This window comes from Lagopus leucura, unplaced genomic scaffold, assembly GCF_019238085.1.
Source record: "Lagopus leucura isolate 7727_CA_CO unplaced genomic scaffold, USGS_WTPT01 Super-Scaffold_760, whole genome shotgun sequence".
NCBI lineage: Eukaryota > Metazoa > Chordata > Aves > Galliformes > Phasianidae > Lagopus > Lagopus leucura.
Genome location: NW_024962257.1, coordinates 11759852 through 11786105, shown reverse-complemented (window position 1 = coordinate 11786105; position 26254 = coordinate 11759852). Strand labels below are relative to the sequence as shown.

General features: G+C 38.1%; 1 protein-coding gene across 3 annotated transcripts in view; it reads left to right on the top strand.

Moving 5' to 3' along the window:
* The window catches only part of LOC122176279 (katanin interacting protein), a 55487-nt gene that overhangs the window by 11527 nt on the left and 17706 nt on the right, over positions 1 to 26254 (top strand). For all 3 annotated transcript variants that reach the window (XM_042864670.1, XM_042864669.1, XM_042864668.1), the window contains exons 7-17: positions 1323 to 1472; positions 2445 to 2608; positions 3805 to 3917; positions 4360 to 4474; positions 6225 to 6428; positions 9293 to 9430; positions 12538 to 13414; positions 19068 to 19799; positions 20325 to 20533; positions 22998 to 23073; positions 26052 to 26229. In XM_042864670.1, the coding sequence (XP_042720604.1) occupies positions 1323 to 1472; positions 2445 to 2608; positions 3805 to 3917; positions 4360 to 4474; positions 6225 to 6428; positions 9293 to 9430; positions 12538 to 13414; positions 19068 to 19799; positions 20325 to 20533; positions 22998 to 23073; positions 26052 to 26229 (2956 nt within the window). The remainder of the gene's footprint in view (positions 1 to 1322; positions 1473 to 2444; positions 2609 to 3804; positions 3918 to 4359; positions 4475 to 6224; positions 6429 to 9292; positions 9431 to 12537; positions 13415 to 19067; positions 19800 to 20324; positions 20534 to 22997; positions 23074 to 26051; positions 26230 to 26254) is intronic.

Below are 26254 nucleotides of genomic sequence, written 5' to 3'. Positions count from 1 at the left end.
TCTGTTTGTTTCAAGTGCTAGCAGTGCATACAACAGAGTGGTCATACGTGGGCTGCTACTCCAAAGCCAGAGTGTTTCTGGGTTAGTAATATCTGTGTGACTACTTAGTGCTTTGCTTCTCCATGTGCTACTTTCAGGATGCTGTAGGAATGAGCTTTACCCAGTAGTATTTCAGTTCTCAGCTATCTTTTCCACTGATTAAAAATCATTGTTTCCCACTCAGAAATTCATATCTTCTATTGCTTCCTCATTAACTCCTATTGTTTCACTTGATGGGTCTTTATTCTCGTTAGCACAAATACTTGTTTTCTTCTGTAGCAGAAAAATAGCTCTTTAGCAATGCCACCTAAAACTTGTGCTGGTGTCTAACTTCTGTCTTCACTCATTTCCTTTGTAATATCTCTTCATTTCTGCTGTCTGACATCCTTTTCTTAGATTGGCTTTCCTTCTGAAATTCCTTTGGGTTGTGTCAGAGAAACAACATCAGACAAAGCTTCTGTTTTTATTGCTGGCATTATATCACAGTGAGGTAAGGGTTGACACAGCTGCTTCTTTCTTCATCTGTCCTGTTAGTAATAGCCACACGTCAGTTGTGGCACAAGACAGTGCCCTGTCTTAAGATGATTCTGTTGTTCCAGGTAAGTGTAGTATTTTTGGGGCACTGAAGTAAGATCTCTTTACCTACGCTCAGTATTTCTCAGAATTACCTCCCCACTCATTTCAGGTGCATTTTGTTCTTTTTGTTTTTTTCCCTTCATCCATACTTAATTGCTCAACTTAAGAGAAACACTTTTTGAATCAATTGAGTAAAGGAGGATTCTTATAGAAGTAAGCAGTGTGTAAATAGGGAGAGCCAGAAGAATAAGGGGTGTAATGGCAGTGAGAACATGAGCACGTGGCTTATTACTCCCCCCACCTCCAAAAGTAAGAGCAGATATGTACTCCTATGAACTAAATGACCATTTACTTTTAGTCTATGCTTCAGGAATAATTCTGGTACAATTATATTAATGACTCAGGGTTTCTCATTTATTTTTGCTCTTCTGGTCATCAATGTTTGAAAATACCTGGCCCCGTCAAGATATATTGGTCTAATGACCTACCTTATAGTTGATATATTTCACTGCTAAGTTGGTTGGGCTGTGCTTATGAATAGAACATAGAGCTGCATCAGTAAAAGGCAGGGAGGATGGAGGTTATCACTTTACCTATGCCAGCATAATTCAAGTGGTGAAACTTAAGCATTTAAGGTCCAATAATTCTTCCTGTCTCACTACTTCTGAAGATCTCTGAAGCTGATTTGCTGTTTCCTTGTCTTACAGAATTGAAGCCAGTGCGAATTCTCTCAGCCAAAAGAAAAGATAATGCTGAAACGTACATTCCTGTCAGACCAGTTGTGGTAAAAAGTAAAATCAATCGACCGCTCTCTGCTGAGTCCTTGCAGCCAGATAGGCAGGAAAGAATTTGCTATAGTAAGAAATACGAATATATGTCAATAAAGAAAGTGCTCATGATTTTGTTTTTCAATCTGATTCAGGTGTAATTTCATCTGTCATTATGAGACTTCTTTACCTTTCTTTATTTTTTTTAGCACTTCAGAAGTTCTGACGTGAGTAGAATTGTGGGTAAAATCCAGAGCTTGCACACTTGAGTCTGTGCTGTGTCTCTGTTAATTTCCTTCTCTTTTTGCTTCTATACCCTAAGACTTTCTCCTCACTTTCTGATCCTTGTGTTTGCTCTATTTTCTGCTTCTCTGCTGGATATCGATTCTGTATGATATTAGCAGAAATGTATTTTAAGATCTGGAATTCATGCTTAGTTGAAAGTTTTGAACGCAATGCATTTATAGCAAGAAAGGAACAGAATTTTTCCACCGCCAAAGTTGATGCTTTTTGATTTTTTTTTTTTTTTTTAAGTCTCCTCTCCTTTAAATTTTTTTTTCCAGTCTGTGATGTTTCTGTTTTTCTGTCACGTTTGGGAAGAACTTCATAAGGTCACTTATTTTATGTTGCAAGTAGCAATGTCTGACTCTTGATTTTACCAGAAGAATCTTGGGATTCCTCCAGAATAGCTGGATACTGAAGTTGCATTGAGAAATGTTGGTGTGCTGAAATCATATTCTATTTCAATTAACTGCTGTGAAGCATTCCCATTAAATATCTGAACAAAGTAACTACATTTTTAAAGCATAAACATCCCATTTCTCATTTTACAGTTTCGCTTCTCTTGTCATACAGTTTCAGCTCTTGTTTAGGGTAGATGTGACCTGGAATCCTAATGTAAAAACAAATTAGAGTAATTTAGCCTTGCTTTAGTTGGTTACTGATTCGTTAATGTAGCCCTATGCTAGTAGCAGAATTGGATGTTTCAGATGTATGCTGTTGAAATATTCCGTACTTGTTTGTCTGTACAAATGGATATTCCTTTGTTCTTTTTCATGGCAGGACCATTAAGTCGAGCAGAAAGACCACTTTCAGCAGCTAGAAAGAATGAGTGTGAAAAGGACTCTGAACTCTCCATTTCAGCTGTGGTTAAAGCTATGCAAATTGAAAATGAAGCCTTGCAGAGAGATTTGCAAAGCCAGTCAGTTTCCACAAACCCTCAAAAGGTATGGCAAAAAAAAGTGCTTAATCAAGAAGGAGAAAAGACATTTTCCTTAAACACGAATTATAATAGTTAATTCTTACAGTTTTACAATTGTGTAAGAATAAACAGTGATATTTCAATTGTAATTGGATTTGTATTACTTCCACGGGGGTGTATGTGTGCATGTTCATTTGTTTTTTAAGTCTGGTTCCTTGGATATCATCCCACAGCCTTCTCTTGGTTTCAGGGATCACTGAGCTGATAGCTCACTCACGTGATACGTCCACACAGCCAAGTGCACAGCTGTGGGCCCATTTGAGCCATTTTCATTCTGAAAGCTTTTTAAACAAGATATGTAATTTCCTTGCCAATATTTCCTACCTTCTTGCAAAGCTCATTAATAAGAGCATATTCTCTTGTTAATAATACATACTCAGCATATGCAGTGTGTGTATTATCTCTTATCTCCAATTAGCATGTTTAAAAGCAATTAAAAACTTACTTAATAAACAAGGCAATAAGCAAAAATTTACTCTCTTCAGGTCAGGCCATTATTCCATCTTAAGTAAAAGAAACAGGAGATTTGTGCAGACAGTCCTTGCTAAACACTGGGCATAATAATTCTGTCCTTTTAACAGGAATACAGTACATGAAGAAATTCAGTCGTAAGGTGTTAAGCTTGCAGAACTATCTGTTTGGGACGGTGTTCATAGATTCAAAATTTGTTTAATCACCATTTCATTAGGAAGAAAAAAAGAGGTGTATGTACATAATGGTCTGATTATGGTCTGTTGTGGTTTTTTTTTGGGGGGGTGGCAGTCCTGTGTGACAGGAATTGGACTTGTTGATCCTTATTTGTCCATTCCATCTTGGAATATTCTATGATTCTATATCTTCTTGGAGCTAACTGAGTTCTGAGAGTTTCCAAGACTGTTTACAGTTCTAATCTAAAATGATGCTCCCTGAGATAGTGAGATATTGCTGTTTTGAATATGTAGCCACCATTACCTCTGAGCCAGCATTAAGTTTTGATCAGAAATTGAGGCAAATCAGGACCAACTCTGCTGAATGTGCTTTAACTCTGTGTATAGAGTTACAGATTAACTAAGGTTAGCAGAGCCCAGAAATTAGCATGAACTCATTATTTTGAAGGTACAGACTGATAATCACTGGTATATAGAGAACAATGTGAATGAAACATGTCTTTTTCTTACGTAGAAGAAATTTTCTGTTCCATCTGTTCTCTCTGCAATGGTTGAACCTTCAGAAAAAACCCAGGCAAAGACTGCTGTCACAAAAGATGTAGAGAGCACCTGTCCTTTTGGAAACAGGTATCTGTATTTCCTCTAAGACTGACTTCCTTTCTCAGGGGATGTTTTTCCATACTGAGCACCACTTCATCCGATGGCCTTTAGATGCCTAAGGGCAAGTATTGGCAAAAACATGGAGAAGACTCTAGCCTTGGACCAGTGGCTGTTAATCAGGGAACTGCCAATAGTTTATATTAGCTATGTATTGCCTCTGTTCATATTATTTTGAATTATTTCTCCAACTGTTTCATATCTAGCAGAGAAGTGGAGCCTGGTCTTTTAACCAGACCGTGTTTATCAGGTGTGGGATGCTGTGACAGCTGTTGTTCAATATGGGGTACTTAAGTTATTCTGTGGGTGTATGGGTTTATTCTGTCATCTGTTCATTTTCACACCAACAAAATTATTTCTTAAAAATGCAAGAATTAAAGGGAAATAATATACAAAAGAACATGTGTTTCAGACAACAGGAGGAACTTCTGGAATTTCTTCAGGAGACTGAAAGCAGTTCTACCTGTGATAATGACATACTCCTATCTGATGAAAAATCAGAAGCAAATTGTGTTTTAACAGAGAAGGTCTGTATATATGTGCATTGTAATTAATGCTTCCAAGTACTACTGAAGTACAAACGCATTGAATGATCAGCATTACCCTGTGGCAGGGTAAGAGAATTTATCACCCTCACAGATTACAGCCCTCTTGAAAGTGCAGAAAAGCAGGTCTCTGTCTTGTTGGTAGGTTCTTTGGATTGTTTAATTCCTGTGGTCTTTGAAGAAGGAGAACATAAGGGAACCTCTTTAGTCCATAGTTACTGCTACAGCTGTTTCTGTATTACATTCTCTTCTATACAACTACTAGTTATTACCTTTTCTGCAGTAATAGGACTTTGGGAATGTACCATTGAAGTTCTCCTCTTACTTACCCAGCGATTTCTACTCTCAAGAACTGCCTATCAGTGTTGGATATGTTGCTGACTTCCTCTTTTGATGATTTTGCAACGTAATTTTTGTGTTTCTCTGGTAAATGTGGTGAAAGTAATGGAAAATTCACATCCATACAAAGGGCATTAGATATGTGATATTTGTAAGGGGGTCCATTTCATAAAGCTCTTGCAGAAACCCATGTAACCAGTGTATTGGGTTTATCTAAATCGCTTAATTCACTTGTTAGCTTTCATTCTTAGTGGTTAAAGGAAGCTGTTTCTTTGGCATATTTGCTGCTCTAGAAGTTTTCCTAAGCTATTTATTTTCTTATTCAATAGTATCAAAGCAGCTAGTACTTCAGAAATGTCTCAGTTCTTCATGAGAACATGCTAATGTTTATCAGATTACTTGAGCTCTAATATGTCTTGGATTGATTAACCATAGCAATCTGATGTACCTCTTTTTAAAATGTCAGCATTGGGTGCTGTCTTGGTTGAAGTCCTGTTCTAGTTTAGTGGTCTCTGTTAATTCATGCTTTTAATAGACCTAAAAATTTTCATATTAAAACAGATTCTTCTTTGTTAGTAGGGGTAAAGATCCATTATTAATCATCAAGGTGAATGGTCTGACATGCAGGAAAGCCCAGATGTTTAGCAAAAGTTGATCTCTGAGAGACCTTACGTAAATAAATTCCCTCCCCACTTGTTTTCTGTTGGTCTGATTCTCTTGGACTGCTTATTGGCAAAGAGATGTAAAAGTTGTGTGGTTATTTCTGCCCTTCGGGCTCTCACGTGCTGTGAGAGCCAAAACATCAAATATCAGCTTGTACTGGCTTACCAAAACCTGCATGGTGGTTTCAATGTTTTAAATTTAAGATGGAACAATTTGGCTGATGTATCTTAATATTTACAGTCTGCAGTACAAATGATAATTTAAAAAAGAAAAAAATTATCAGATATTGAATCGTCCCCAAAAGTGTTTAATGAGGAATGTTTGGAAAAATATAAATCAAAAGCTGTGCAACAGTAGAGTTCTCTCCTGCCTCCTTACCCCAAAGTTTTACAGTACAGTTTGTAATCACAGTTCATGCATTGTTTTTGGAAACAGAAAATAGTTTTCTCTGTTCATCAGAGCTACAAAGGAATAAGACAAAGCTGTCTGCTCCTTAGTGTAGGGGGTGGATGAAACCTAAGAGGGGGTGGTAAGTTCTCTTCTCTTACCCTGGGTTTTTTAGTTGGTGTGGGGTAGAATTGGTGGCATGCAGGATGATTAAATATCCAGATAGGTCTGAATTTACAGGCTTTTTTCTTCTGAATCAATAGCATTGTAGTCTTAACAGTATATTGCTGCAGATTTTATTGCTTTGTCACTAATGTGTATACTGTATTTCACTTGGGTCCAGATGACGACAAATGTGGAAATACACAATGCCATTTATGTGACTGTGGAACTTCTTTCTAACTGGGGAAATCCAGTAAACATTGGCTTGAGAGAGGTGGAGTTCTTTGATTTATACAACAAAAAGATATTTGTGTCTCCTCATGATGTGGACATTCGAAATGCTGACTACCCAGGGGATTTATGCTGCTTGGTCAATAACTTAAATGTAAGACAACAGTTTATTGCTGGATATGACAACTTCTGTTTTTAATGTTTAATATTCTGTCAAAGTTTCTTGTTTGGTTGCATGATTGCATTTTGAATTAACAAATCCAGTTTTCATGTCCAAGATGTTGCTTTTCAGTTATAATGTTTTATAATTTGATTAATTTGTTTGACTTTGTTAACTGAGCAACTGGAGACAGGTGCATTTAACTGTGTTTCTTATGTATTAGTACTTTGATATTGTCTTGGGTGAAGGAACGCGTTTTTTACACTGGAATAAAATTTGGAAGAAAAAAATTACAACCTTAAGGATAGAGAATTTCACATTTTTACAGTATGCCTGCTGCTAAATTAATTAGTTCTTGTGACCTGATGTTTCAGATGTTTAATGTAAGTTTCAGTAAACTCAAGACAGAAATTCTTTGCTCCTGTTCCCTTGTTTTGCTTTTACCTGGAGAAGGACCCTGGAAGAATGGGTAGATAGGTTGACTTCAACAAAAGATAAAGAGAAACCTGTGGAGTGGTAGAGGAAAATTACTTCATTGTTCTTATGTCAGGTTGTAAGATGAGGTGCTCTTTCATACTGGAGACAATGGACTTCAAATTACAAGTGAAATCCCTGAAGCATTAGCAAATTTACAGAGCCTTTTAAGCAGCTATGATTTCAGTTGTGCTGCAGATTCTCTCTATGTCTTCTGGCCACTCAATGGAGAGAGCATTCAGGACTTCAGAGGTAGGATTCTAATGAAAGCTAGTGTGACTGCTAATTTGTGTATGTGTAGGTCTTTCAGACCTCAGAATCTCAAGAACAAAGGACTGCAGTAGAAATATCTGTATGTGTGAAAGATGTTTCTTCACAATGTTGAACTGTGTCATTTCTCTTTAATGCTCAGCCCTTTCTTCCCTGTAAATTGGGCATAGCTCCAGCGATGACACAAAGCCGTGTCTCGGAGGCCGGTCTCCCAGAAAACCAGAAATCAAAGTTTCCTGCTCTTTTTTTCATTTGATCCAGTGCAAATGTAGTGAATACTTCCAGGGTATCACGTTCACTTTGTTGATTCAAAGGTATTTTTCAGTGCTAACTGCAGTGACAGTAACTCCAGAGCAGGGATACTTCATGTATGATGATGTGATAGAACATGACACCTCCCCAGTCTGAGTTTTGACAGGGATTCATCAAGGTGTCTTGAATTTCTGATGTCAGATCTTTGACATGAGTGTGTTCATTCATAATACTTCCACTGATGAACAGCCGTCTCCATAGCTGCTTCTCACTCAAGACCAAATGAGTCTGGCTCTGTCTGCTATTAGTTGGAAGACGTACTTCCAACTGTACATGACATACTGTAACTTTACAGATCTTCTGGAGAGCAGCACAAACATGTCTATGCAGTGTCCATTTTAGCTCTGAGTTTGGTGTGAACAGTACAACCAGATAACCTAGTGCTTTTTCAGGCTGTCAGGTCCTGACTTGAGAGGTGTGAAGATGGATCACTCATGTTATCAGCCACTGGGAAATGATTTTTTTCATTATCTCTGTTCAAAATATGTCTCAACTGACGTGATCTAGCTTTGACACTGATCATAGAATTGGGTTCACGCTGGCTTGAGGAATATCTTTAACTTCTTCACTGTTAAGAAACTTCTTTTTAATTTTTTTTTTCTTTAAATGTAGAAAGGAACAAACATTTCTGGTGCTTGTATGGCTGTTTATGCCCCAACCTGATGTTCAAAACAACAACTGTCTCCTAAGACTTTTTGAGTGGCTCCTGGGACAGAGACATTGTCAACCATCAGAACTTGGAATGGGTGAACCACTGTGAGAAGTGGTTCTGTTCACATTATCTCTGCATAGACTGACAGAGATCTGTCCTTACCATCACCAGGCATACGTCTGAATTACCTGATAGGGACGTTTATTTCCTGTCTTTGGGAAAATCTGAAAGACTCACTAAGTGAAAGGATGTGGAAAAATAGTGATTTTGTGTACATAGTGTATTTATGTACTGTGGATCCTTGAAAATAGAAAGTGCTGTAATGTATCTACTAATCTGAGATCACCAAAATGTTGTTTGCATGCATGTTTATGTTTTGCCCTCATTTATTTCTGCTGTTGGCTAACGTTTGCTATCAAGTATACCAAAGTTCAACATTTTGATTCCAAAATTCCTTTTTTTTCTCTTAGTGAGCTGCCACATACTTTTACTTTTTTGTTCTAAACAGGAATAGAGAGCACTTTTTAGCAATGTCCAGAGCTTACTTGGTACTTTAAACTGTCTATAACAACCATAACCAATTGTCTGTAAAATCTGTGTTCAAAGCTTCTATTTTATCTTGAATTCTAAATGTAGCTCTAAGGAATAGATCTGCAAGTGAAATTAGTTGTCTGTAAAGACCGCAGAAGATAGAGGTGGTGAAATAAAATTGATAAGATTTCCCTTGTTAGATGGCAAGATAGAAGCATAAGCACTCTTAAGAAATTGTGAAATGATTAGTGTCCATTCTGCTCAGTGATCCCCTTTAGCGCTTGCAAAGCTGATTAATTTGATTAAAATAAACTGGGCTTGCATTGACCCTGCAGTTACAAAGCATGGCAGACTGCCTGTCATTTGTGAGCATGCAGATGTCTCTCTGGGATGGCAAGCAGCTGACCTTTATCTAATTGTCAGGTTGTGAGCTGTCCTACTAGCGGGAGAGTCAGATTTATTGTTTGGAGATGAGGTTAAGGTTTTGCTTTTAATATAGAAGAATTTATTATATGATTACTTTTCTAATTGATTTTTCTTTCAGTGGGGTGGTAAATTAATCAAAATATCCTGCTTCAGAAGACAGAGTATTGGTGACATTCTGCTTGTGTGTTTTTAGACGACAAAGGAACGCGTCCTTTGGATGTGCCCTTTCCATCCGCCCATCCAACTTTACTTTGTTATCCGCAATCCCACTCGATCCCATGACTTTGGTGTATCCAAGATCAAGATTTGGAATTACAGCACAACAGCTAGTGTAAGTAGTCTTTTTCTCACCTCCTCTGCATGCGTGCTCTCCTTATTCTATACAAACCTCAGTTTGATCTTCACTCTGAAGTATGAAATAAAAGTGGGTGATATTTTCTGATAAAATACAGAGCTTGGGGGGCCCATGTCTACTGTAGATTTCTGCTTCTGTTGTTGATTGTAAGAGGTAGAAATGTAATGCTAACATTTTCATAGCATTTATGTACGTATTGCAAGCCTAATAGAAGAGTTGCATCTTCTGTCAGGTAGTCTTTTACTGTGGTGAGAAATAGAGAAGGTGAGTGCATTTTAGTGTTCAGCATATGGAGTTTTATCACAATATAGGAAAAAAAATCCTTGATTTCTTGCCTATATAGGTATAAATAGGCTGAATGTTGATCAATTCTGGTTTTATTATTTATTTAAAAAGTATACTAACTACATGTACATAAAATAACTAGTAATCTAGTGTTACTACAGAGACATCTGATGGCAGATGGTCTCCTGTTTGTGTCTGAATGTTGCCATGGAAATTATTCTTGTTTGTGTGCTGCAACGTTGAGGAAAAAAATCCCAGGTACTGGATCAAAGAGGATTTGCTGCTCTGGATTATCAATAAGAGGCTTTATCTCTCTGGTTTTCTTCTCATCTGTGTTCTTATATAAGCATATATGGTAACTTATACATACAGAAATGTGGAATGAACAGCTTAAAGAAGTTTACTATACTATGATGGGTATTCATTTTCTGGAGTTGTAATAGCTTTTTTCTATTTAAACATGGGCCACAGAATGTTCCATTTCAGTTAGAGGGTGTGAAAGGAATTGCTGGCTTTGGAGGTAAGAGTATGAATTTGGTACTGAGCCTATTGAGCGTAATATGGGAAATAGGTATGGACATATTTGCAAGTTGCAAGGCAATGATTTTTTTAATAAGCCTCTATAAAATAAATAGTAAAATCCATTAGGAGCATACCCCACAGATTTCAGTAGCAGTCCTGCCATACACGTGGACTGAACATGTTTCATTCGTATGTGAAAGAATAATACCAAGCAGTTCTGCCTAAATCCGTAACTTTCCATGAGGAAATTTTGTCTGAGAAGTAATAAAAACTAAAGCATGATTAGATACATTTTATTCCCGCTAATGTAAATCTAGAGCTGTATTTTGTGCTTCTTTTGGGTACTCATTCTAGTCACCCTTCCCTGAAAAGCCACATAAGTGAGAGGTGCCCATGTACTTCTTCAAACAAAGGGTGGAAGAAGAATTCAGGCCAGTATTGTTGAAAATATCTGAGCTTTAGATTTTGAATTGGAAAGTAGAAAAGAGTATGTCTGAAGGAAGCTGTAAAAGCCAGATGACATTGACATTGATTTAGTGCATTCCAAAGAAAGTCTCAGGGAATGCTTCACCTTGCATCCTTCATTTACTTCCCTTGAGTTCTGTAGAAAACAAAGACAATTTTAATCTGCAGGAGCAGAACAAAAGTAAGGGCAATCCATTTTATTTATTTATTTTTTTTAGAGGTTTCTTCCCAAGTTTATTTGAAATATTGAGGCGTTACATAAATGTGTGCCGTGGCCTTGAAATTAAATTTACCTTATGCTATTAAACCTCTTTTCCTGAGAGCTGCCATAGTGCCTGTGGTATGTATGTCTTCATAATCTGTGTATGGAATTAATACTCAAATGCAGGAATATTTTAGTTGCTCTCCAGCTGGATAATTTTACCTTTCAAGTGCTTGTTTGTATTTCATGTCCATTCTCCTGAGTTGGAGATCTTTTTACCCAAGCCCTTGCACAGAAAATGCATCCCTGTCCAGTTTTACAGCTCTTGCCTAATCTGGAGCTTTGTTCCAGTAGAGTTAAGTTTATAATTTTTGATTTATTTCCTATTGCTCCCTTTTCCTTTTTTACTTTGAAAAGTCAGGCAGAGGCAATGTTCTCTGTCTGGGTGTAATTCACAGAAAAGCGTCTCAAGTTTTAAGCTCTGTCCTTCATGCACAAATGTTACTGGTGCATCCAGGAATACCCCCCCTGTTGCTTCATTGGGAAAACACTGCCCCAGCAGAGGCACCCTGTGAGAGCTGAAGATGCAAGCTGGGAAGGAATGTTAAAAAGAATCTTAAAACTATTTTCACCAAATCTCTTATTTTTCTCTCTGATCATATCTACTTGCTAGTTAGGAGACACTGTGTCATTCTAGTAGTTTTGGAAGGAAAAAAGGCTTCCTCAGATGAAGTCTTCGGTGTTTGCAGGGTGGGTTTTTCATGAAATTACTTATTAATAATGGACTTCTCTTCCAGCACAAGGAGGTTATAGACTTTTGCATCAGTACTGGGGAAACCTAAGCGTTCTGTCAACCTTTCCCTTCGCATCTGATCACTAAGCAACTCGAAGCTCAGAAAGGGAGAACAGAGAGAATATTAATTCCAACTTCAAGTGAATAATAAAATAAGATTTTTAATGGGTGCCACAGAAAACAATCACATGGAGATTTACTGAGTGGCAGAGCTGTGTCTGACATAAAGGCCTTTTATTTATAAGGCTAGTTAAGTGTTTAAATAGGCTATGAAGGCATAGAGTTGTCTTATTTGAAAACTATTAAAAACAGATTTATTTGCAAAGGTATTGGTTATTTTACTTCCTTAAGTGCTAACAGGTGAATGAGAATTTTAATATCCTTTCCAGCCTTGCATTTCTATAAGTCTTTGGTGGCTTTGATGTGGGTAACTATTCACCCTGTAGTATAGATGTGAAATAAGTGGTGGTTCTTAAAGATGTTGAAGCAAAATCTATCCACCTCAGGAATTACATCCTGATCAAAAATAATTATATTTAATCTAGGTGTCTTTAAACTTTTTAAATATGTTTATTTCCTAGATGTCAGCCAGAATGATTCGTAGTAGTGTCTAGCAGCATGGTTGATCTTTTTAAATACATTCTTAAATATCCCACAGTAGATTTCACTTATTTGAGCTTTTCATTTAAGAGGTGGTTATAGGCATGTTACTGATATGAGCATTTTAGTGCTTTCATCTCTTGGTCACAGTTTCAGAACAGTGATATCTAATATTTGAACAGCTTATTTGAAATCTCCATACCTTTATTTTTCCAGGACCTTGATGTTGGAGCAAAGAAGGTGAAGTTATATGTTGATGAGAGACTTGTATTTGATGGTGAATTGGAAAGAGCCTGTGGAGATTTCACTGCAGACCGTGGCACTACAATTGATCTTATAGAATGCAAGCAAGGTATAACATGTTCTTCAAATGAAGATAAAGAAGTAAATGAAACTGCAGTGAAGGATGAGGAAGTGGACCTGTGTTTTGAATGCTTACAGACAAACCATACATCAGTAAGCTTGAAATCTCTGCCAGAAGAAAATCATCTTGAGGATAAGGTGAACTCAGTCAGCTTGACTAAGGAAAACTTATCCGGCTTAGAGGATGATCTAGAAGTGTTACCATCTCACGTTGGTATAAAAGATACGAAAGAAAGTGTGGTAGGAGTTATTGATCATGATCAGTCTGATGATGAACTTCCTTTGAGTGGGCAAATGGAAAAGCTAACAGGAAGAAAACTGTCTGATTCTGCAGGTGCAATTCCTTCTTGGTTACACTCATCTTCCCAACAAACAGAGAATCCTCAAGATAGTTCTGGTAAGCAGAAGCCTCCCTGGCTTGCTTCAGAACATTGTTTAGACTTGAAATTTCAAACACATTTGGATGTAATCACAAAGAGTTTCCCTGATCTGACTAATGAAGATGCCAAATGTCACAGAAATGAGCTGGGAAGATTGAGTAGTAGAAATGCAAATGGAGATGTGAGATCGCAAATGCTGACCAGAAAGGACAGTGATGTTGGCTTGGATATTTCAGAGCAACTTTCTAACAAGCACGGCTGCACCTCAGAGTACCCAACAAGTGGAAGGAGAAGTGTAAGAAAGCAGGGATTAAACACCATAAACCTTAGAAATGATTCAGTACTCAAAGGTAAGAGCTCATAGCAGCAACCTTAGTGTAAGGGCTGATATTTTTCTCATTTTGCAGAAGCACAAAATCACTTTGGTTGGAAGATGCTTCTTGACATCGTCTTGTCATATCCCTTGCTTAAACAGTGAACTAAAACAGATTACCCAGAACTGGTGGTTCAGTGTTTGACTGCCCTCACTGTAAAGGCACTTTCCTGTTCTAACATTGAGTTTCATGGTTTTTAATTTGTGTCCATTGCCTCATGTTCTGTCGCTGAAGAGAACCTGGCTCTATCACGTTCATTCACTCCCACCAGGTATTTAGACACATCAATAAAATGCCCCTGAGTTTCCTCTGGGCTGAAGATTCCCAGCTCTCCCAGCACACTCTCATAGGAGAGGTGCTTTGGTCCCTTAATCATCTCTGTGGCCCTGCTATGGACTTGTTCCATTAAGTTTGCTTGAAACTGCATGCAGTGCTTCCACTTTGGCATCACCAGTACTGAGTGGAGAAGAAAGATCAGCTTTTTTACTCGCTGGTCATTTCTGGGTGTATAAACAGTGGGATTTTAGTTGTGTTATTTGCAGTATTCAGTTTTTCTCATTTGTACTCAGCGATGCTCAGCCTCTCACCTTGTTATACGCTGAACACAAAATGCTCATTTTCTAAAAAATTTGCACTTTGGGGTAGTGCTTTAAAATTATTTGGAGAAGATGAAGGACCAAATGTACAGTCCTGATATTCTGAAAATTGGTAGTCTTGCAGACTGCAGATGTTCATCGATTTAAATGAAAATCTGCAAAGTGATGAGGAAGAGTGTGACCTCAAGGTACTGAGTGGACTTAGAGTTTGTGTAGTTAGGTTTCTGTCTTTCTCAATGAGAATATATGCTGTCTACAGGAATTCATACTATTGCTACTCCTTTCATTTCCTTTGTGCATCTCTCTCCTTTTTGTGTATGCAATACAGAAATCAGATACAGAGAGAACCAAGAATCCATTCAGATTGTGATCCAGTAGTCCAAAAATCTATCAACTTTGGGTATCATATGCTGTCTTGTTCTTGGGACTCTAGAAGCAGGATGTCTAGACAAGGCATGTTGAAAGAAGGTAAAATGTTTTGCTAGAAGCATGTCATATTTTGCTATGTAAGCAAAACAGGTTATTTTTCTTTTAACTGAATTTCCAAAGAAAAAGCTGTAGCTTTCTGTGTTTGCAATTTTGCTCAGGTGTATACTTGAAGAGGGGGATTAAAAAAAAATACACTGATTTTTGTTGTTGTTGTTATCAGTCTCAATGTTTTAACCAAACTTACGTTCCTGGATTCTCAGTTTCCTCTTTGTGACATGGTCAGGTATGCTATGTATAGGTTAATCCACGAGCCATGTAATGCAGCTCTATATTTGATAGACCTGATAGGTCTAACTCTCTCATTTCTATATATATGAAGCATAGAATTTAACAGAATCTAGAACAATATAGAATGAGAGATTTCCCTGCACTAAAAGCAGAAGATTTGTCCGTATCACAGGATGGCACAGAAAGCCCCTCTCACTGTTACATTCTTACAACCTTTGTTTTGATGCGTGCCTAAATTAAGCGGGAAACTAATACTGAGGAACGATACAGTGACCTTATAGCAACTTGGCTTGGCTTTTGACTTTTAAGATTCAAACTCTTTCTAGTTAATACTTGCTTTCATTACAGAAATTGTAAATAAATCCCACTCTAGTAATTTCTGTTGAGCTGTAAATATAGTGACAATTTAGGAGCTATGATGTCAACTATCATGATTCTTGTTAGTGTCCTCTAATTTTGCCCAGAGCAGCTTTAGTTATCTATTACTTAGAACTCTTAGCAGGAAGAAAGTGACAAGAAAGCTCTCAATATGTGGTTGTCACTGGGGAAAATCACATCTTGCAACTTTTGTTCTTCCTACTATAATGTGCAGGAAAAAGTCATTTTGAGAGAGCATTAACAGTGAGATGGCTTTACGTGTTTCCTGAAGAATGGTGAGTTTAAACTTCTACAGGGCTGTGGGAACTTCAGTTTCCCAACAGAAGCATGCAACAGGGGGATTGCTACATGCCCCCATACCCAACATCACAGCTCTTCTTTGGTCATTAAATGAGGAATAATGAGAAAAACGGAAGTTAGAAATAGCACATACAGGCACACTTGGCTTGAGTTACTGTTGCTATAAAAACATACATTTTTATCTTCAGAAACTGCTTCAGTGTGCAAAGCAGATGATAAAAGTATGTTGATAAAATTTGCGAATAACATAATTTGTGGTGTTATGAGTTGAGAGGATTGAACCACTGCACAGCAAGAGGAACTTGAGAACTGGAGTAATAAGAGTGGAATGTAGTGCAGAAGTACTGCTTGCAAGGGCATTTGGGGACTAACAGAGAATTAAGTTGTAAGCTGAGTAATCATCAATTGCAAATGATTGAGGAAAAGAAGGATCCTGGCTGAGTAGCTGATCACAGATTGACTATGAAGTGCTGGTGTGACGCAGGCATGATTATAGCGAGGCACTCGAAGGATGGATCAGCAGAGGCTTTTCTGCTAGTTAGGGAAATGTTAATATCTCGGCACAGGCACTTGTGAGACTTCAGTTGGAAAACTGCTGTTCTGATCATCCGTTTTCAGGAAAGTTGATTGCAAAGTGGAAGAGAAGAGAGCATTTAAAATGATTTGGGAAATGAAGCGTGTGATTGCAGCATGGAAATATGATTGCTATTTTTAGCTGCAGGGAATAGGCATGAGATTAATACAACAGAGGAGAGAAGAAGAAAGATGTTGTTTTCAAGCTTGTGTTGCCCCCAAAATGTAGTTTACTGAAGTTCTGAGAGGAATTGCATGGCGTGTGTTGCTGGCAGAAGTAGGACATGAGATTTGGTGATTGAAGGCACTCGTCCAAAGCTCACAGGGGACATTCATGCTAATGGGATTGTTATTTCTGGATTCCTTTGGATGGCATCCATCACACAATCAGGCATACAGAAGATTAGGGATGTGTCTAAACACCTGCAAGTGGATATTCTTTATCAAAGTTGATGGCGGGAATACTGTGACTTGTTCACAAGACTCCAATAAAAGCAGTATATTTTAGGTGCCAAAAGGAATGCCAGACCCTCTGAACGTTCAGCTATTGACCTCTGTTTTCTTTTCAGAACTTCTCTTTTGCTGGTGCTGCTCTTTAATATAGCCAGCAAATTCGTTAACCTCCCATTGAAAATCACTCCAATTCAACTCTTGTAGAAGCTGTAATCTCTGCAGTGCTTGGAGTACTTAAAATAAATAAAAATTTTAAAAAAAATCATAGCCAGGAAAAGCCAATGGATATTGAATACGCTTCTATACTTCCCTATTCTGAAACTGTCAAGCTTTGCTATTTAAAGTGGTAAAGAAATATATAGTATCTTCTTTTACATTCTGAGAATCTGGGAAGTACTGTTTGTGATCACCCACCCCAGGAGTGGATGTACAGACACAGATTTCAACAACAAAGTGATTTGCAAATGACTACTTTTCTCTGAAATCACTCTCTGAAATTTGCTTCCTATTTGTATTTCACTTGTGAAATGGAGGATAGTGGCCAGGTTGGTCTCCAGACTTTCATGCTTATGCATATGGAATACAATACTCTTTCAGGTAGTTTCCCATCTGCTTTAGAGTTCTTATTTTTACCTCAGTTGTCCCCTGTGCAATGATTATTGGCCATAGACAGATTAGGAACATTGCTTCTTTCCCTGTGATTCCAAAAACAAAGTTAAAAATTAGCCTTAAAAAGTCTTTTGGGAAAACATTATTTTGCATTTTATTACAATTGGCATTTATTCTTGAAAACCATTTGTTTGACTGCACACTCAAGGACGTTGTACAGAACTGAAATCTAGCCCGTGGGCCTGTAATTGTTCAGTACTACATTTGCTTTTCTTCATTTATTTGAAAAAAAATACAAAAATGACAACTTTATTGAAAATCATAATTACCTGCTCTTAATTGTGCTGAGATGGAAATTAAGCAGCCCCCTGGTGGGGTCACGAGGAGAGCACTGCCCCTACACAGCTTCTCTGTGCTGCCCCACTGCATTCCCATGAGATCCATGGTTATCCCCCCTCTGCATCTTACTGTTGTTGAAGTGAGAAAAGCATTTGGGTCCTACGTGTGTAGAATGCAGCGCTCGCCTCATCCTCACTGAATGCTGAACCTACTTCTTTTCTCCCCACCTTTCTTCTTGTGCACGTGGCTGAGATGCTTTCCCTTTTGCTGATTAATTATTTGTATTTGCTTTGAGCGCTGTCAGTGTAGCAGTTCTCCTTAGACCACCTGAGCACTCTGTATCTTCCTTTTGCCAGATGTGAGAATTGGACCAAACTGTCCTGCCTCTCCCACAGCCTCTTGTGTGTTCAGAATAGAGTTGCAGTATTTTACTGTACCTAGCAGAAGTAGAGCAAATGCAGTGCATTTGTTTCATAGTCTCTTCTGTTTCTCATCCTTCTTTCTTATATTGTTCTTCCTCATCTCTCCTCTTCCTAATTCCTGTCCTTACCTTTCCTCCATCGAGCTCTTTCCTTCTTCGTCTTTCTCTTGTATTTAAATAGTGCTCAGCAGTGAGGATTGCTAATACAGGTGTAATGCTTGGGTGGCTGAGATGCAGGAAACCTGTATGGAAGACATCTCCCATGCAGGATAGTGGCAGCAGAAACTGCAGTTGAAGATAGACTATAGAAGATGGTGGCAACAGCTGAAGAGAAAAGGGCCCGCAGTTGTGTACACCTGATGCTAAATGTATAGAAGTTACCACGCTAAGTTCAAGCAGTATTTATGCTTTCTTTCGTCAGGCCTGCTAAAAATAATCTTTAGGTTTGTATCTCTCCAACCATCATTCTGAGGGTTTCTCAAATGCATTTTTAGGTTTGAATATCAATGCTGCTATGGAACCCACTGTACCTAAGGTGTTGGATTGATATTTTTTAAAGTTACATGAAAGTGTTACACGTGTAAGAATTCTGATTTCTGTCAACATAAAAGCTTGCATCTGCAGCAGAGGAGTTGTATGAATAATTTTGTTTGTTTTTCATTGTGCTTCTCTGACCCCTTCCTGGTGGTCCATCCCCTCCATGGAATGGACTTTCTTATCTTATTTCTTCCTATTTTGCTGAAAAAGGAAGCACTGGATTTTCTCAGTAATGCTTTAGGAACTTAAACAGTTTAGCTCCAACTGTTTGACAGACCTCCTGCAGAAATGCAGACAGATGGTACGTTTTGATACTCACCCAATGAGTATCTCTGGGACTTTTTTCCAGGGGTCTTGCCCAAGGTCTTAAATTATGAGATTTGCATAAACATGAATTTCTTTAAGTATTAAGTCAAGAATTGCCAGTCTAAAACTGTAGTTTTGTTTATTGTTTATTGTTGCTTTTTAATATTAACGTGATTATTTTCATTATGTCTAAATGGAAAGGGAAATTGTGACATATAGCCTTTATAACAGAGGGGCAATATAAAAGTGCTCATATAACAGAATTTCATAGTCAGGGAAACACAAATGTGACCTGCATAGTCCTGGAACATCTACCGTTCCATATTCTTGGAACATCTACTGTAGTGGTTTGCTTCCAGTTGTGTCAGTATGTTAAATGCATATGCAATGTTGTTTGCAGATGAGGACTTGTCTATCAAGGAAGTTGGTACATCTAGAGCAGAGTGGCACAATGAACAAGAACACACTCTGCAGGAGTCCTGGAACTCGTTGGTGAAGTTTAATTACTCCCATCGTGGCCGAATCTCTAACATGGATTTTCAAGGGGATATCTTCGATGAGTTTCTCCATCAGCAGAAAATCAACCGGCTGGGAGAATATCATCTCATGAGAAAAGAGGGAGTACAAGCACCACCAAAAAAGCGAGAAGAAAATTCTGTGGAGGCACATGATGGAAATGATTTTAAAATACCCGTTTTACCTTATGGGCAGCACTTAGTAGTAGATATTCGAACAACGTGGGGAGACAGACATTATGTTGGTCTTAATGGAATTGAAGTTTTCAGTTCTAAAGGAGAGCCTGTTCAGATTTCAAAAATAACAGCTGAACCACCTGATATAAATATTTTACCAGCTTATGGCAAAGATCCCAGAGTAATAACCAATCTAATTGATGGGGTAAATCTGACACAGGATGATATGCATCTCTGGCTAGCACCGTTTACCCCTGGAAAACCTCACTTTATCTTTATTGACTTTGTGAATCCCTGTCAAGTAGCTATGATTAGGATTTGGAATTATAATAAATCTCGCATACACTCTTTTAGGGGTGTGAAAGACATTATAATGATGTTAGATGAACAATGCATCTTTAAAGGAGAAATTGCTAAGGCTTCGGGAACCTTGTCTGGAGGTATGCTATAATTTCTTTCTTACTTTGTGGAAGCAGCAGCACAATATAAACAAATACATTTATCTTGTTTGTTATCTCTTTACTCTTCAATGCAGATTGGGCATTTTATATAGTACTTAATCCTTTTAATTTCAAAATGTAATGCAAAACTATCTAAGGCATTCTGTAATGGTGTTGTGAATTTTAGTAGCATATAGAGCTAATTTTTATTCATAGTGATGTCTTAAGATCATATTTCAGTAACCTCAGATAGTCACTAGATATTTGTAAGTTGCAGGTTTTTTAGTTTTCACAGATAAGATATTTTGGAAAAAGTGATAAGCTTTTTTTCTCATCTTCAAGGTTCGTCTGCTGGGCAATTAAGGTTGAAATTGAACATAACTGTCTCAGTAGTCAGTTCCTATTCCCCATATATTATCTTTAACCACCGCTGTAGATTAAATGTGAAGGACTGAATAGCATTTTTTAGTACTCTAAATATTCTTCTACATAGCTTCTCAACTTAATTCCATATGTTGTCTTCAGCTCCAGAGCACTTTGGGGATACAATACTGTTCAGTACCGATGATGATATTCTTGAAGCTATATACTGTTATGATGAGACATATGATGGAGAAATGGAGAATGCCAGCTCTCTGAGGTATGAAGAAGAGCTAAAGAGGCCAACAACAGCTGATGGGGATGGAGATGAAAGACCTTTTACGCAAGCAGGGTTAAGAACAGAGGATCAACAGGTAGGGATCTCTGCATTCAGTGCTCTTATAAATGTGTCTTTCTGAAATATGAGGTAGAAATAGGAGGCGCTGATTTCTGTGGTGCTGTAAAACTGTAGAAGGACTAATAAAGCTATCTGTGTTTTGAAGTTATTTTTTTTTTTCATCAGCTTAATAATTCATGGGAGTTTTTTAAGCCCAGAAGTTCTTCCACAGTTTGCTTTCTCTGGTTAATGAGGCTACCAGGAAGGCTTTAAGGGATCATACATTTCTTTTTTTTTCTTTACTTACTTGAGCAGAGAGTACAGGGTTGTTTGTTTTTTTTTTGTCTGGGTACTCCTGAAGATTTATACCACTGTCAACGATTTTTACCTTACATTTATTCATGTAATGAGTAGTTCTGTTCCCCGTCACTCCAAATGTTGTTTTCCCCTATTTTCCACACAGTATGCGCTTGCTTGTTTCTTTCTCCTTGAATGAAATAGCTGAGGTGGGATAGGATCTAGCATAATGTCATTTTATATCTTCACAAGTTCTCCTTTATTTTTTCCTCTTTTCTTTTCTAACTAGCAGCTTCACAAATCCATATCCCTTTTGCAGCATTAAGGTGTTCCTTTCTATTCCATAGAGTAGATATTTTACTGCTGGAGGAGGGCTGTATTTTCATGCACTGCAGTCTTGCTTCACTTCATCCTAATGGCCCAGTGACTGAGCAACAGTCCTGCTTGATTTTCAGCTTAAAGTGGTATGGTGTAGTCTTTAAACTGCTTTCTATCTTCTTGCAATGTTGATGAGCACCTGCTCTTTCTTCAATGAGGACATTTTGTTCAGTGGGACACTCTTGCACAACTGTGAGGAGATGCAAAACTGAATCAAAATTCCAGCTGGTTCAGTTAAAGTACTCCTAACATGAGGTTCCTAACAAGCCTTGTGCTGTTTTCAGGCTTGGGTGGTCTATCTTAACCTATTCTGTTGGCTTACATGATGTAGGGAAATGCTCTGGTCTTGCTGTCTCAAATCAGAGACTCTAAGCCTTTGACTCCTCCAGTGCTAGTTAATAGCAATGCCATTAACTGTTTCCATCTTCACTTGCATCACCTTAAACTGTTTGGAGGCTTTGTGTAATGCAGGGTTTCACCAACACAAATTGAGGTTCACCTTTCATTTATTGATCACTTGTTCATTGCTAGTATTCACCCAGGGCCTCTTTCATTACAGAAGTTCAGGCGTGGACTCCCTGATCCTTACTTAGATTCTGCTTCTCTTTTCACTGTTCATCTGTGATGCTTTTCTTACTCCTTTTTTAACTCTGAAATGTGCTGAATCAGCAGTGGATAGCAATAGCTATTCCAAATGAACCTCTGATCTCTCTGTCATTCAGTACATGCTAGGACCATCAAGATTTTCTGGATGTGTATGCTATCAGAATGATATGAATCTAGATGATTTGTCTTCCCCAGTGTAACATCATCATTCAAACTAGTATTGGGTTTGAGCAGTCTCTGCCTGTTGATCATTAACCCTTTCCAGCTGTTACATCTTCAATGGATAAGAAAGTGTATTTACTGCACTGACTTTCAGCTCTTAGCAAGGCATCTTACATTATTGTCAGTATTATCTATGGTCATCTGTCTTTCATCTCCTTAACCATGATTTCATTTAAGGGAACCATTTCAGAATGGTCATGTTTAGGAGCTTGGTAATGATTTCTACTTTTTATTTCTTATCCATTAACTCCCATACAGTGATGATATTTTGTTCTACTGTAAGGATCTGAGAACATAAGTAGGTCAGTGTTCACAAGGAGTGTTGAAATAGTAGAAAATTAGGCTAAATCTGAAAGAAAAGATACAGGATAGTAATGGAATGGAGGGAACTGAGTGGCCAAGAAATGAGGAATAGGGAGAAAAGAGCTGATAAGCCACTTTTTATGGTCTGCAAGAGTAGGCTCAATAAAACCAGTACCTTTACTAAGTCCACAGATTTTGATATTCAATAGAGTTTTAAATTGTAATTACCAGATTGGTCTTGAAAAGTTGTTCTGAGAAAAAAGCATGAGGCCTCAAAGATGGAGTCAGTGTTCTATGCTGTTACCCTCAGTAGCAGAGTTGTTTTCCATCTTTCCATCTTGTGTGGATTGTGTTTTGCAGGATGTGGTTTTCTTGGAGAGACTGAAACTGTGTGATGGCACTCTGTGAGGGCTTAACTTCCATTTGCAATTCCATCTGCAATTCTTGTCTCTGTGACACGTTTGCAGCGTATTGGCAATGCTATGTGTCATTTGCTAATGGCAGTCTGCAGGTACAAAAGTGCCTGAATTTCAGACTTTCCAGGAAGAATCAGCCCACATTAGGGAGTCTCCTATTTAACTTTCCCATATGCTCTAGCAAAAAATCCCATGTGAACAAAGTATATTGCATAGGCAATATGTCTCTAAAATGCATATCATCTGCATGTTCATTGCGCATCTCGGTTTGTTTTTTAGGTGCAAAAGCAGGCAGTCCTGCTGGATTCTGTCTCTGCTTGCACACCCAAGGAACCAGGAATATTTACTGGAAAGTGTAAGTTTGTTCTCTTTCACTTTCTGTGTATGCTGCTTCCTACCCCTGCTAATGTTATCAAGGAGGATCTGATTTGTCGTTTGTGCAGACCTTTGTGGCAGATGTCAGGTCTGGAATAAAGAAGAGTAATTGAGTACTTAAGGCAGAAGTTTGTTGTGTTTTTTTTTGTTGTTTTGTTTTGTTTTGTTTTTTACTGTGGAATTTAGAACACTGTATTGTAACAGATGGCATTTAATCTTAGAAAATAACACTAGCCATTTGCTTAGTCCTTGAATGGGATTTGTGGTAGCTGTGTCCATTACCAAGTAATTCTCTTCCAATCCTACATATTTATTTAGACTGATTTTCTCAGATCAGATTGACAATAGAAAACCTAGAGAGAAACTAGACCAGAATGTTGCATCTGTACTGAAAGCACTTGGTTTGTTGATACTGCTCAAAAAACTGCCACCCTTTCTGGGACTTCAGGTTATTTTCAAGAGAGCTTCTGAATGGCCCAGAAGTACCAATTCCTGCTCCTTTGACCCAGCAGAGGGGAAATTGGCTTGTTGGGCCTGGTGCATATAAAGTGTTTGGCAACCTGTGTAAATATACACGATACGGTTATTCAGCCACATATCTATGGACTATTCCTATAATCTATGAAGTTCATCCATAGCTTATAGATGGATATACATGTTTGTCATCAGTTTACATTTTTGTGAACTTCAGATGCCTTTCCCTGCTTCCATTTCTCAAAGTGGATGAAGCAGATAGTGAGGATGCAATTCAGAGCTCAGCAGATGCAGTCTCTCATACTGACAAGATATTGTTAACTAGCTGATTGGGCTAACTTGTCTTTACCAAACAAAGAAATCCTGATTCCCACTGAGTTCCTGCAGAGAAAGAGATGGAGAAGGTCCCAGCTGTGGTAAAAAGAGTAGCTTCCCTTTTACCCTGAGGGCAATCTGACACAGGGATTGACAGTGTTGTTGAGATCTGAGGGCCTGGAGGCATTCATACCTCCACTGAGTGGCTCCTGGGAGACCTGATCTAATAGGCAGGAGTTAGATCTCCAGAGGTCCCTTCCATTCTGCATTAGCTTATGTAGAATTTGCCTATGTGCTGTTCAGAATGTGAATACTAACCTTGTGTGGATAGCTGCTAGATCCTATCTTTTCCCAGTCCGTTGGAAAAAAAAAAAAAGTATATATACCTATATATTTTTGCCTGAGAACTGTTGCATATTTCTATAATAAGAAATGGCCTTGGGAATAGTAGCTAATATCACTGTAGCCATGGTTCTTAGCTTGTCAGTTAATAGAACTCTTTACTTCTTAGCGTCCTTGCAAATATGAAGAGATCTCAACACCCGAGTGAATTTATGTGTACTTAGTCTCATGCAAATTGCTACTGCTATTTATAGGTAATTGGGCTGGATGGCTTAACAGCTCTAATGCTGTTTGTTTTACAGTGCATCATGACTATCGGTGCTTCATTAGACATTGTCCAACTTGATTCTCTCTGGGCTACATTTAATGTATGAAATGAAATATTTTAAATTTACAGTGGTGAATTTTTATGGAACCTGATCAGACTGGAATATTGCTTGTTGTATCTGTATATGTTCTTTATATTTTTTGGAAAGCGTGAAACAGGTGGACCTGAAGATAATTTTATGTTGGTGCAGTATTTTCTTTTTAATTTCTGGAAATGCAGGGAAATCAACAGTGCTGTTTTTCAGTGGTGCTGTGCCATTAGAATGCTTCCACGTGTACAGTTTGGACAGGAAGTTAGTGCATTCAATGCAATAGTAAACCACATCTTCTTTCAGTGTATCTATGAATTGGTGCTCTCTAAGCAATCTACTCATGGGATTTATGAGAGACTGAATTTACATAAGTCCACATAGTCACCTAGATGGCAAAAGATAACGGATAGCCTTCAGACTAATAGGTCTTCTGTTTCTGCATAATCTCAAAATCTGTCATGTCACTACTTAAATGTATTATTGAATTACTGTCACTCTGCAATCTGAGTAATGAGACACTTGATAACATGGTTGATTGGAAGCAGTATGGTTACAAGTGAACAAGACGTCAGCAGCCCACTAAAAGTCCAACACAGATTTACGACAGTTACTGCACTATTATGTGGAGGTAGGCAAGCAAACCAGAACTATCCAAAAGCAGGATATACAGTTATTTAAACAAATAACGCGTGGTGCTAATTAATGGGAACTGCACTTATATAGTGTATATATGGAGTATGGAATAAATATTTAGCTCAATAGAAGTTGTGTTATAGAAAGCAGTAATTGATTGGACAATACAGAGTACAGAATGGAAGGGGTTTTGGCTTAAATTAAAACTGTTGGCGAGTAGGCAGCCATGAATGTATGATAATCTTGATCACTAGAAAACAGTGATGCACGTGTTATCTACCACACTCTACTTAGCTTTATTTAGGATAGTGAGGTCATGTGGCTGGCCAGTGCTAATTGAGTCTGATCTTTGAATGAAGTGGGTTCAGAGGCAGACTATGAGCTGTTATTTGTGCCAGAGTATGAGCAGTTGGACTTAGTGCATTAAAGGGTCACAGAGTGGAGAGTAAGTAGATCCAATAGCACTGCTAATGGCAGTGACAGACCCCACTCAGAGCAAATTGCTAGGTTTCTGGCTCGCTTAGGAGAGATAAGAGAAGCCTTCTGCCCCCAACGATGTAGGTAAATGCTACAGCATTTCACTGTGCTTTTATCCATGTTGTTGTGAGTGCTCTGTATTAACCCATGGCACAAAGAGCAGCTTTTGAAGTGTTTGAGATGTGGGTTTGTAAGTAGCAGCGTTCGTTGTTGTTCTGCTTTTTGGTTTCATTTTTTTTATCTGCTTTGTACCAGTGAAATTGATGCTGATTACCCTCTTTTGGAGGCTTGGGCCCATGCTTTAAACTAGTATGCATGTAGGTATATGTGTATATTGTATGTATATTCTTTTACATAGGCCTGCAACTGAATTTTACCGTGACTTGGGGAGATCCTCATTACCTTGGACTGACTGGACTGGAAGTGATAGGAAAGAACGGCCAAGCATTAAAAATAAGTACGGAACAGATTTCTGCTTCACCCCAAGACTTAAATGATCTTCCAGAGTATACAGGAGATTCTAGAACATTAGAAAAGTAAGTAGTGAAAGGGGGAGAATAG